Below are 13287 nucleotides of genomic sequence, written 5' to 3' on the forward strand. Positions count from 1 at the left end.
GAATCAAACATTTTTAGGCGGGCATCAGAGAAAAAGGGTTCCGTACATTAGATTAGGCACGGGAAGACGGAGAGCTAGTTAAATCAATTTCAGAGGGTCAATGCCGATGGAAACTCTGTTAGTTTTTGCTTAGACTGTACATTCTGGACACACACAAAAACAAATAAATTTCATTATAGACTGAACATGAACTTTTGATTGAATAAAAAAGATTAAACAAAAAATGAAAAATATATTTTGGTGCGCTCCCTTACCACTAAGTACTACTTAAAAGTAGTTTACGTTATATTCTCGGCTCGACTGAATATACACACAATATTTCATAAGAATCGGTCAAGCCGTTTCGGAGGAGTTTTATTACCAAACACTATAACACGATAATTATATATTACATGGATTCTTGTAATGAATTCTATGTAACTTGCTTAATCTTATCAATTTTTTATTTGTTTAAATTTATATGATACGCGTGCGTATATAGTGCCATCAGATATTTATTAAAATTACGTTTTCTTACTTTATTCTTGATTTCTTTGTAATGATAAAACTACTAGTGTTTGTTAAACAAGATTGTCTAGATTTACAAATTCAAATTCAAAAATCATTTACTCATATAGGACACTTTAACCTCAAAATTTTTATATTACATTTTTTCCCTACCTACTGAACTAGTAGACAGATTGAATTGGGAAGAACTGGTAAGAAACTCAATTGAATTTCTTATTACTATTATTTATAATATTAGTATATTTTCCTTGCTTTTTTAAGCAAGAAAGAAAATATACCTAGACAATCTATTAATTAATACTTTCCCTTGACTAGGCACATTTTGTTTGGAATTTCCAAAAACTAGTCACGTAATAGGATACCCAAAGCCACATTTGACGGCCACTAGCTGATTGGGACAAAGAAATTGACTTCGGCCAGAGGTATAAAGGAATATGTTAAGGTTATACGAGGCGCCTTCCTGATAGGCATAATACTGAACCAAATCTACTCAAATGTAGGTACATTCTATTTATAAACAGACTCTAACATTCATCTAATATTTAAGTATTAGTCTGTCTTGTTACAATCTTGTACATTATCGTTTCAAATGAGTTAGAAACGAGTTTTTTAATAGTTTTTCTAGACTCTTAACTACATAGCGAATTAACTATAGATCTAACTTTTAATACTTACAATAATAAACCGGCATTATTAAAGTATTTTCACGTGAGAGATACCTGAGAGATAAAATGCAAGAGAGAGTGAAATTATAGCAATGTATGATAGTCTTTAGCTTAGCAATACATTTACCCTAAAAATAATAAGTAAATTACCTAGGTAATTTCAATATTTGGTACATCTTTAAAACGGAATACAATTTTGGAAACGAATTAAGCGTTTGCGGTAAAGTCTACTAATAGAAAAACCACAGTAAAATATTTTAGAACATAAACAAAAGCAATAAAATGAACATTTAAACAACAAAATACATACTCAGCAGCTCCAAATTACATGCTAAATTTCTAGAGTCATTTTCCATTAGTTGTTAAGTAAATTTAGTGTCCTTATAATGTTAGACCTACCATAAGAGTCACTGGCAGTTTTTATATTCATTTATCCATATTTAAAATATTAGAGTTCTTTTTATATATTTTGTCTTATATCACTTCTATCCCTGCGATCTGCTGTAATAAACAAAACTGTGTAAAACTCTGCTGTAACAAACAAGCATCTCTCTAATTCATTAATTTTTACTTATAGTCTATCCTTAATTGTGGAAAACTAAAACGTCCCGTCGTCTCGGACATAAGCCCAGTCTTTTGTATAATTAGAACCATATTATTCTATTCTGTACCAGAAAAGCCATCTACAAACGGGGCGCAGCTGTGCAGTAAAATGCCATTTTGTTTTAGCACATAGCGTGTTTAAATTATTCAGTTGTAACTTGAAATTCCTCTAAGATAAGACAAGATAGACTATTTCCTCTTATTATGAAACGGGTTTGATTCATTACTAAAGCACCTTTCGTAGTCAGTTTTTCGGGAAATCAGATATATTTCTACCATTTCATTGCCTGCGTCCTTCGGTTGCTTTTATCACATCATATTAATGAGACTAAGGGAAGAGAGAAAGAGTTTCTTTACCTCTTATGTTTCAGGCGTCCATAAGCTATAGTAATAATTTACCATCAGAGGAGCCGTATGCTTGATTACCACTATCGTGATACAATAATATGACAATTTTCTTTTCGGAATTTCTTGGTACTTTGTGCATATATCGATAAGTGATTTACAGTTTGCTGATAGGCTGACATTGAAAGACCATGTTATGATTCTGTACTGAATATTCACAATGTAATTAAGATTGTTAACAAACAGGTAACAGAAAAATTTCGTTTTCAATATGAGAATGGTTAATCGGATCTCGGAGTTTATTTCTCTGTCACACGATGGACACGGCTTCCACATAGTGAAACTAAAGTTCATCTCTTTGATCTCTAAATCTTTCGACTAGTTTACACTAGCTGTAGTCACAAGGTGGTCAAAACGTCAAGAGTTAATACCTAATTAAACATATTAATTGTTGCACTGTTGTATTGGGCATATGCCTGTAAGGATAGTGTGTATATAAATAAATAAATAATAATGTATACTAAACAGAAAAGTATAAAAGAATCCAAATGGATTCTTCAACGTGAAACTTCGCATATTTAAACCACAAGGACAATAATTTACCGTATTAACATTATCTTATTTTGTCCACAGCAAGTGACCTAGAGTCGATACGAGCGCTATTCAATGAGAAGGAGAAAGAACTGTCTGTGGCGGTGGCCAAAGTGGAAGAGCTGACGCGGCAGCTCGAGGAGTTGAGGAGAGGGCGCACTCAGCCTGCGCCGCCCTCCGCTCATGAGCTGGACAAACTCCGCCGGGAGCTTATGGTGAGTAATCTTAATAAGATTGAAAACTAGTTTTTTTCCGGATTACTCTAATACTGTTGGCCGTAGATGGCTATTACAGCCTCACCGGATGATAGGTGGTGAGTGCAGATGGCACTTCAAACTTGTGAAAGGACTTATGGAGCAGCTTAAGGCCAAATTCAGCCTGACGATTACGATTTTAGTTTAAAGGCATCGTCAGGGGTTCGAACCTTTGAATCGAAATTACGGTGGCTTGAGCCGTCAAGCCATCGTAATTTCGATTCTCGTTTGAATTTGACGGGGAATCCACGGAAAGGGTTTATTTTTGATCTTTAGTTTCTAATAAGTATTCAATTTAGCACTTGTAATGTTCTTCAAATGAAAGAAGTATCTAGTGTAGGTATTATAGTTAAAATTTACTTGAATTCTATTATATACATTGAAATCTAGATTAATTTAGATGGTTTACTTTTTGACCAATAGCTTTTGGTATCTGATAAGTATGTTTCTAAAATTAAAGAAGAAATCTTTTCCAAACATAAATTGAACTCAGAAATATGTATGTAAATGTAAATGTGTAAAACCGTAAGTAATTTGGGTGTACGTTGTAACTTCTTTTATCCCTGGACAATTGACACAGCGTCATCTAGTCGAGCAGAATTTGTGTTATGGGTAGACAACTGATATAATTACATGTATAACTATTGTACATACATAATATACATACACCCAGACCAGTATAAACTGCAACTATCGGAAGTAAAACGGCACTGTGGCCGTCAAATAATAAAGTATATGCTTCTCTTACGAGGAGATGCCCATGCTTAGCACTAAAGCACTAATTGGATGTTAATGATGACTGTCAGACAGCCGTGAACTTCTTGATCTATTGTACATAAAGAACAATTTTCCGTTACCATTGGCAATAATCGACAAACTTCAGGTTTCCAAATCTTCTCGAATCTCTTCAAAATTCACAGTGAATGTGTCTAATTGGACGGTTCCAATTATACCCTTATTAATGGCAACTAAACCTCATTAATACTCATTAACAAAGAACGGAACAAATTAAAGTGTTCATCTTAATTACACCACTGGTTTCGCAGTTAGCAACGGTCGCTCTCAAAAGAAACGATTGAAACTTCTCAGTTGTGGTCTTATAATTAATTATGGACAATAACCGCACTTTGGAACTTAATAGGGCTGTTGTTCCCCTGATAATGTCTACGTCATTTTATTTCGGACTCTGTAAGGTATTTAGTATCGAATTGTCAGATTATATCTTACTATCTATATATATAATTCAAAGGTGACTAACATAGTAATCTATCAACGCACAGCCCAAACCACTAGACGGATCGGGCTGAAATTTGGCATGCAGTTAGATGTTATGACGTAGGCATCTGCTAAGAAAGGATTTTGATTAATTCTATCCCCAAGGGGATAAAATAGGGGATGAAAGTTTGTATGAAACTGTGTCAGTTTTAAACTGATCGGGCGAAGACTTTGCATGCATAAAGCTACTATAACGTAGGCATCTCCTAAGAAAGGATTTTGATAAATTCCACCCCTAAGGGGATAAATTAACGCGAGCGAAGCCGCGGGCAAAAGCTAGTATAGTATATTTAAGAAGGCCCATATCGTAATATTGCTGAATGTTAAGTCAATAAAACATTGGGAAAAATATTGAAACCGTATAATGCTCATGTTATTGAGAATAGGCGGAGAAAAATTTTGGGCACTTGATTATTAATAATATTATCGAAATAAAATTTGATGGAAAAAGAGGAAGGGGAAGACAAAGACACAGCTATATCAAGCAAGTCAAAGAAAAAGTTGGAGTCATGTCGTATCAACAGCTAAAAAGACTGATAGAAGTTCGTGGAAGGTGGCGGGAGCTCGACCGACAAGAGCACAGCTCTTAAACTATAAATGAATGAATAATGCCCATATCAGAAAATATTTCGGTACTAAAATAACCAAGTTTATTTTATCTCTTATAATAACATCGGTCTCACGGTTTAGGCACACCACCTTACATCCGATGGTTGAGGGTTCGACTCCTCGCACGGTACAAACACCGGTACCGATCTGGGAGTTTTCTATGCATATTGTCATAATATAATCTTTGCAATTAATACAAATTCAGCCATACAAGTTAAACTGTTTTGTTATAATGTATTACTAAAATTTCTATATGTAAGATTGTCTTGTCCATCTGTTTCTATCAGATGGTCTCTAACCAATTAGCTTTTTTTTCATCTTGTAATAATTCCGAACGGACGGTAGATTTGACATATCATAAGAGTCTGTAATAGACCTACATAAATAAAGATATTTTGAGTTATGAAACAACGGTAACAATGTAAAGAAAAGTGACTAATATTAAAAAGAATATCATTTTCGGGTTTAACTAATTGGTATATTTTATTTTCGCACTCAACTTGGTAAGTAATATGACTAAGTTACGTCAAGTATTTAACTGTGGGGATTCTTTGAAGTAAATTGCCTTTGTTGAGTGGTCCGTTTTTATTGCGTTTTCCTTTGAAGTTCGCGCTTTTTCCGTTCAGTGAGACCGTACCCTTTTCGTTGGCTTGATTTTTCTTTTAAAAAAACCGTCTACAGTGGAACCAAGTAGAAGAATTTGAAGGAATATAATTGACATTTCAGACGCTCAATAATAAACTGTGATAAATAAAAATTATGAAATTGTAAAATGTACCTTGAGGTTTTATAATGAAAGTTGGTTTTTCAAAATTTGTATTTTGTTTGTTAATGCAGTTGCAAATTTTATATTAAGTAAGCGGTTTGGTACAATAATATTAATAACAAATCCCTACTTTTCTTTTATATCCATTTCATTCCATTGAGCGCTATTGGTTCGCATAGAATAAGATACCTTTTTCGCTGCGACAAAATACGATATTTATTGGTAAAAAAAAATAAAATATATTTTAAGTTAAATTTCTACAATACATTGGTGAAAATTTATTGTCTTGATAGTAAAATTTTATTGTACAGTAAATACATTTAAAGTAACAGTATACAATGGTCTTAAGAAATAATGTTCAATGGCGGACTTGAGACTCCCAAATGAGGGATTTCTTCCAGTCAAGATTTGTATATATTTTATTTAGAATCAAAACATGAAGGCATATCTTAACGACTTTTATCCCGGATGGAGTTGTCAGAGGCATTCTTAATTGTCGATGTTGTAGAAAACATATTACAACACTTGACATGTTCACATTTCGCTCGTTATATTTACTTTTATTGATACAAACAATTATGAAATAAAATGTTCTGAAATTAGATCTGAATAGAATAGAATAGAAAATCATTTATTCAAATAAACTTAAACACTTTTAAACACTTTTGAATAGTCATAACAATTTGTTTTTTATCTACCACTCGTTCGGAAAGCTGTCTCATCACAAGAAGAACGAGCAAGAAATTTGTGTGTTGCTCTTTTAAATAATCCTTGTAAGTTTACATTTACAAGTCGAAACGTGTGAATACAAACTACCAACCAGCACAATTTTTTTTGGGTCAAATATAAATATACAATATGATTAAATCAGTCGTAGTGGTAAGAGCAGCCCAGTCCCTACAAGCAGCACTCGTTCACGAGTATGACGGATGAGCCAGCCATTGCACTGCGCTCTTGAACTGACCATATTTTAGGGGTTTCTGGTTTCTCTTGCTCTAACAATGACCACCGTATAAGAGTTTTGTTTTATATCTGCTGTGTATAGACATCAGTTCTGTTCCAATTTTATTATATGTATAGTACAGTTCTTTTTCCTTTTCTGGGGAAGAATATTCTGTCCTATTATTTCAGACAACTTAATTGTTTATTTGAGGCATCTCATTATTAATCCTCAATTAGGTTATGTAACATACAAAATTAAAAACATAGGCTCGTTCAGTCATAAATACGCAGACAAAGTCACGGTTAAATGCTAGTAGTGAATATATTCAAGATTTTATTTCACAAAAAACGACTTCAATCGTGAACGAAAATGATATGAGCAAAAAGAATCATAATAATAAAACATTTTATAGCGCCGTAAAAAAGTATATATAACGTACACTTTGTAAAGATGCCTATTTTAGAAAACGCGGCCTTATCGCTAAATTCATTAACAGACAACTAAAACGAATCATTAAAATCCTAATTAATTTTGATGATTATTTAAATTTAAATTTTGTTTACTGTAATAATAACGCGTAAAAGCGTAAAAAAACAGCAAAATCTGAGAAAATGAGACAGCAGCAATAAAAATATTCCTAGATAATTTACACAGCGCCATCTGTCAGTCCCAAGCTAAGCTAAGGTTTAGGACACCTCCTTAATTCCGATAGTCGTGGGTTCGATTCCACGCACGATACAAGCATTTTTATTGTTGAGTATACTCAGTCTGGGTGTTTTATATGTATAATATGTATGTATTTACCAAAAAAAATTTTTCTATGTATTTGTACCAGTTATCTAGTACTCATAACACATGCGTTAACTAGCCTAACTTCAGTCTAGATGATGCAGTGTGAATTGTATTTGAATCCTAAGATTATTATTATTATTAAATATAACATTAATACTAAAAACAATACCAAATAATACCTCTCAGAACTCTCAGCTTAATTACACCCTGAACAGGATTACCACGTCAATTCTTCAGCTTCCTCACAGGGTTTTCTCGGGAAAGGTGGCTCTAGTAGAGCCGTAGTTAAGTACTCTATAAATAACGAACAATCGGCCTCTTGTATTTCGGACGTCGAAAGTGCGAGTGACTTTCAAAGCTCGATGGTCAAGTCGGAGCCTCTATTGCCCACAAAGGCATGCTCTTAACGTTATTCATTTGTACATACTATATGTCGATTAGAACTATTTCTGTTCGCATACTGACTGTTAGAAATCATTATCTATTTATTTTGCATTCCGTAATATTATAATTATGGTTGATGTAATATTATTATACTTGCCATGGTTTCGCACGGGTGTACATGTATTATATATATAAACGTTGCTCTTGAATCACTCTATCTATTAAAAAAATTCGCTTCAAAATCCGTTGCGTAGTTTTAAAGATTTAAGCATACATAGGGACAGATAGCGAGAACGACTTTGTTTTATACTATATTATGAAGCACTATGGACCAAAGGCGCAATTCCTCTTTAATCACTCTATTTATTGAAAAAACACTTCAAAATCCGTTGCGTAGTTTTAAAGATTTAAGCATACATAGGGACAGATAGCGAGAACGACTTTGTTTTATACTATGTAATGAAAGCACTATGGACCAAAGGCGCAATTCCTCTTTAATCACTCTATTTATTGAAAAAACACTTCAAAATCCGTTGCGTAGTTTTAAAGATTTAAGCATACATAGGGACAGATAGCGAGAACGACTTTGTTTTATACTATATTATGAAGCACTATGGACCAAAGGCGCAATTCCTCTTTAATCACTCTATATATATATATATTATATATCCGTTGCGTAGTTTTAAAGATTTAAGCATACATAGGGACGGACAGCGACAGCGACTTTGTTTTATACTATATTATGAAGAGCACTATGGACCAAAGGCGCAATTCCTCTTTAATCACTCTATTTATTGAAAAAACACTTCAAAATCCGTTGCGTAGTTTTAAAGATTTAAGCATACATAGGGACAGATAGCGAGAACGACTTTGTTTTATACTATGTAATGAAGAGCACTATGGACCAAAGGCGCAATTCCTCTTTAATCACTCTATTTATTGAAAAAACACTTCAAAATCCGTTGCGTAGTTTTAAAGATTTAAGCATACATAGGGACAGATAGCGAGAACGACTTTGTTTTATACTATGTAATGAAGAGCACTATGGACCCTGGGCGCAGCTAGTTACGATAAAAATGACCTTAAGAGTCTTTAATGGTTTTGTAAAATATTGATGCTTAAAACAATGTAAATAAAAAAAAAATCTATGTATTTCTATCAGTTATATAGTACTCATAACACAAGCTATAAGATGTGTATATATATATATATGTATATATGTGTACTTATTTAATTATTGTTTAATGTAATACACCAATTTCGAGAAAGAGGTCAATCGTCGAATCCAACTCGAATGGGCAGCGTTCGGGAAGTTCCGATATATCTTTTCGTCCAAATTTCCGCAGTGTCTCAAGACGAAGGTTTACGACCAATGTGTGTTGCCAGTGATGACTTACGGAACAGAGACGTGGTCGCTAACTATGGGCCCCATCAACAAGCTAGAGTCACTCAGAGGGCAATAGGGCTATGCTCGGAGTTACTCTGCGTGATCGAATCAGAAATGAGGAGATCCGCAGAAAAACCATAGTGACCGACATAGCCCGAAGAATTGCGACTCTGAAGTGGCAATGGGCAGGGCACATAGCTCGTAAGACAGATGGCCGTTGGGGCAGTAAAGTCCTAAAGGCGACCACGAGCCGGAAGCGCAGCGTAGGAAGGCCTCCAGCAAGATGGACCGACGATCTGGTCAAGATCGCTGGAAGGCATTGGATACGAGCAGCGCAGGACCGATCATCGAGGAGATCTTTGGGGGAGGCCTATGTCCAGCAGTGGACGTCTTCCGGGCTGCGATGATGATGATGATGATGAATGTAATACACAGATATAATATAGGAGATGTATTTCTAATACATCTAAATTTTTTGTGTATAATAGAATTTCTCTCATTCCGAAAACTGACATAATTGACAGAAACCTTAAATAATTGTTGTAACTATAGACAACATACAACAAAATTATAATATTAATTATTAAATATATATTTAGTATATTTTATTCATTATTATCTCTAATCAACTCGATGGTTACTGGTAGAGAATACCATCAGGCATTAAGTCCCCCAAATACATTTTTGCGCAAAAGAATAAATAAATAAACAAAAGTTTCATTTTAATGTTGGAAGCTCTACATTTTTAGAACAATTACATAGATCTATTTTATTATTTCATTGAATTAGTGCTAATTGTTGGTTTGTATTCACACACTTAAACTTAAATTGTAAGTAAGAATAAATTATTTAAAAGAGCAACACACAAGTTTCTTGCTTGTTCTTCTTGTGATGAGACAGCATTCCGAATGAGCGCTAGATTAAAAAAAAAAAAATGTTATGACTATTCAAAAGTGCTTCAATGTAAGTTTATTTGAATAAATGCTTTTATATTCTATTCTAATCTATTCTATTCTATTGTATTATAGTTCAATTCTTATAAGAGCGATGCCATCTCTTATAAAACGTCGTGTTAATTGCTTAGTGAATAATGCACAAGATGGACAACCTAAGAATTCCAGTATTACAAACTTGGCACACTATTCCAAGCGGACTGGCAGTCCCCTGTCAGGGATTCATCCCTTATCACTGTCCGATAGCAAACGGTGGTCGTGTCGTGATTCCTACAAATAATAAAATTCGCTAGCTATTACTGAATTAGATGACCCTACCTTCAGACCTTGTAAACATATTTTTAACCTATTACAAATAAAGATGATATTGTCAGTCGCTTTTTTTTTACAAAATTAACAAATAATAAAATTCTTCAGCTATTACTGAACTACATGACTTTTTGTAAACATATGTTTAACCTATTGCATATATAGATGATATTGTGAGTTGTTTTTTTACAAAATTAACAAATAACAAAATTCTTCAACTATTTCTGAATTACATGACTTTACATTTAGACCTTCTTGTAAAGATATTTTTAATGTATTACAAATAAAGATGATATTATGAGTCGCTTTTTTTTACAAAATTAACAAATGTAAAAATTCGTCAGCTATTACTGAATGAGATGACCCCACATTTACAAATTCTTGTAAAAGATATTTTTAACCTATTACAAATAAAGATGATATTGTCAGTCGCTTTTTTTTTACAAAATTAACAAATAATAAAATTCTTCAGCTATTACTGAATTAGATTACCCTACATTTAGACCTTTTTGTAAACATATTTTTAACCAACTTGAAATAAAGGAGTATCTGTGTGTATTTTTTTTACAAAATATTCTTTAATGGAGAGACAGGTTGTACCTGACTAAAATTAAAAAAGTTTTTTGTATTAATTTTTAAATAATATAATATATTAATATATGTATAATAACTCTATTGGAGAGCGTTGGTTATAACCAACTTAAAATAAAGAAGTTCTATATTTTTATTACTAAATCAATATTCTGCAATTGGGATACAATTGGCTTGAGAGAGATAAGATAAAAATCTGTAGCAACTACACATTAAAACTTCAATTGTTAAAGAAAAATATTTGATTCTACAAATTTAAAGTTTTATCTTTCCCATAAAATATGTTTTTTTTACAATGACATGTTTGTTGTAAGCAAAACAATAGTGTGTATTCTTATATTTCCTCGTTAGAAAAACATATTATTCGTTATGATTGGTTGACTTTAATTTAACCATAAATAAATAACCCTTAAAGAACCCTCACGAAGCAACAATTAACCTCTATAATTACAAATCACCATTACTCGCCGTTTTACGACTGCAAAATGGCAAATAAAGTGATATGTTTTGAACCCCTATTTTGTAAGTAGGTATATATATATATAAAGTCGTCGTCATTTTATTTATTTATTTATTTAATTCAGGCTACTAATGGCCACATACTATAAGTACATATTATACATATATACATATAAATAAAATTGGAGTGTCTGTTTGTAATATTGAAATAACCGTTTTTACTACATGCATATGAATATAAATACGGTACATACACCAAAATAACATTTTTTACAATTTTTCTCTGTCTGTTTGTTCCGGCTAATCTGAAATGGCTGGACCGATATTGACGGGACTTTTTTTGGCAGGTATCTGATGTAATAAGGAGTGACTTAGGCTAGTTTTATTTTAGAAAAATTGTTGTAGTAATAAGAAAGAAGACTAGGTAAACGGAGAAAATATATTAATAATAGAGACCTCACATATTGACAACAGAAAGAATTAATTGAAGTATCAAAAACAAGAATGTAATATAAAAGAACTATAAATTCAAATACAAATTTAGAATATAAAATACATATCTGATTAGCCAGTTACAACAAAAACAAAAGTTAAGTCCACGCGGACAACTCGCAGATACAGCTATACGTATAAATAATGACCGCATCAAATTTAAAACAGTATAATATGTATGCTTATATGTTTTTCATATAAGTATACATTATACATTATAGATACACATAGATACGTGCCCGTTTGCGATCCAAATAGATTGCAACATAGCTGTTATTGAACTCGATTGTGCGCTCTATTTTTATGTTCTAAACAAACTTTGTTATAAGAACTATTTAATTAAGCAGTAATAAAAAAAAATCTCAATACATATCCTACTTCTGAGTATTAGAGTGTTTAATTAATATACATATATATATTCAACCTTTTTCGTCATTGTTATGTGCCAGGACGAGAATTAAGAAAAAAAGAAAAAAGTAATTTATGTAATCTGTAAAAAATAATTAGTGTGTGATTTTGAACAATACACCTAGATAAAACAAGATCAAGATTTTTCATTTACACAATTTATTTTTAAACAAGAGGTTTGTTTTATATTTAATCAAATTCAAATTCAATTCATTTACACAATTTATTTTTAAACAAAGATTTCTTTTATATTTAATCAAATTCAAGTTCAATAATCATTTATTCATGTTGGACATTTTAGCCGCTTATGAACGTCAAAGTTTTTCCCTAACGCCCAGTTATGATTTGGAATCATAAAATATATATATACAACCATAAATTTTCACTTTTTTACCCGTCAACCCCTATTTTATGCGATATTAGTACTTTAATTTATATGACATAACAATGTTTGCAGAGTCAATTAGTTATATTATAATAATGAATATCTTACTAATATTATACACGTCGAAGTTTGTGTGTATGGTTATCTACGCATCATACTCGCAAACTTTCGTCTTATATACCTTTATGGAGATGGATGGATGTTTGTTACTCTTTAACTCAATAACTACTGAACGGATTTTTATGAAACTTTACAGTAATATAGCTTATACATCAGAATAACTCGCTATAAATTTCACACGGGTGAAACCACAAGCAGAGCATTGTCACTATAATATTAATCATTACCATTAATATGAAGTCTTGAAGATCATATCCTAAGGAAGGTGTTATATGAATGTGGATGGTTATAAAGGCAGAGGAAGACCGAAAAAAAGATGGATGGACTGTGTGAAAGATGATATAGTGAGAAAGGGAGTAAATAACGAGATGACTGCGAACAGGGATGAATGAAAGAGAAAAACATATTACGCCGACCACAAATAAATGGGATAAGGAAGAAGCAGATAA

The 13287-nt window shown here is 32.4% G+C and overlaps 1 protein-coding gene across 1 annotated transcript in view; it reads left to right on the forward strand.

The window, feature by feature from the left end:
- LOC131853481 (apoptosis-stimulating of p53 protein 2) overlaps positions 1–13287 on the forward strand; it is a 122487-nt gene that overhangs the window by 79386 nt on the left and 29814 nt on the right. The window contains exon 4 of the mRNA XM_059204414.1: positions 2754–2926. Coding sequence (XP_059060397.1) covers positions 2754–2926 — 173 coding nt within the window. The remainder of the gene's footprint in view (positions 1–2753; positions 2927–13287) is intronic.

This window comes from Achroia grisella, unplaced genomic scaffold (assembly GCF_030625045.1).
Source record: "Achroia grisella isolate CSIRO2021 unplaced genomic scaffold, CSIRO_AGI_Agris_v1 utg1062, whole genome shotgun sequence".
Lineage (NCBI taxonomy): Eukaryota > Metazoa > Arthropoda > Insecta > Lepidoptera > Pyralidae > Achroia > Achroia grisella.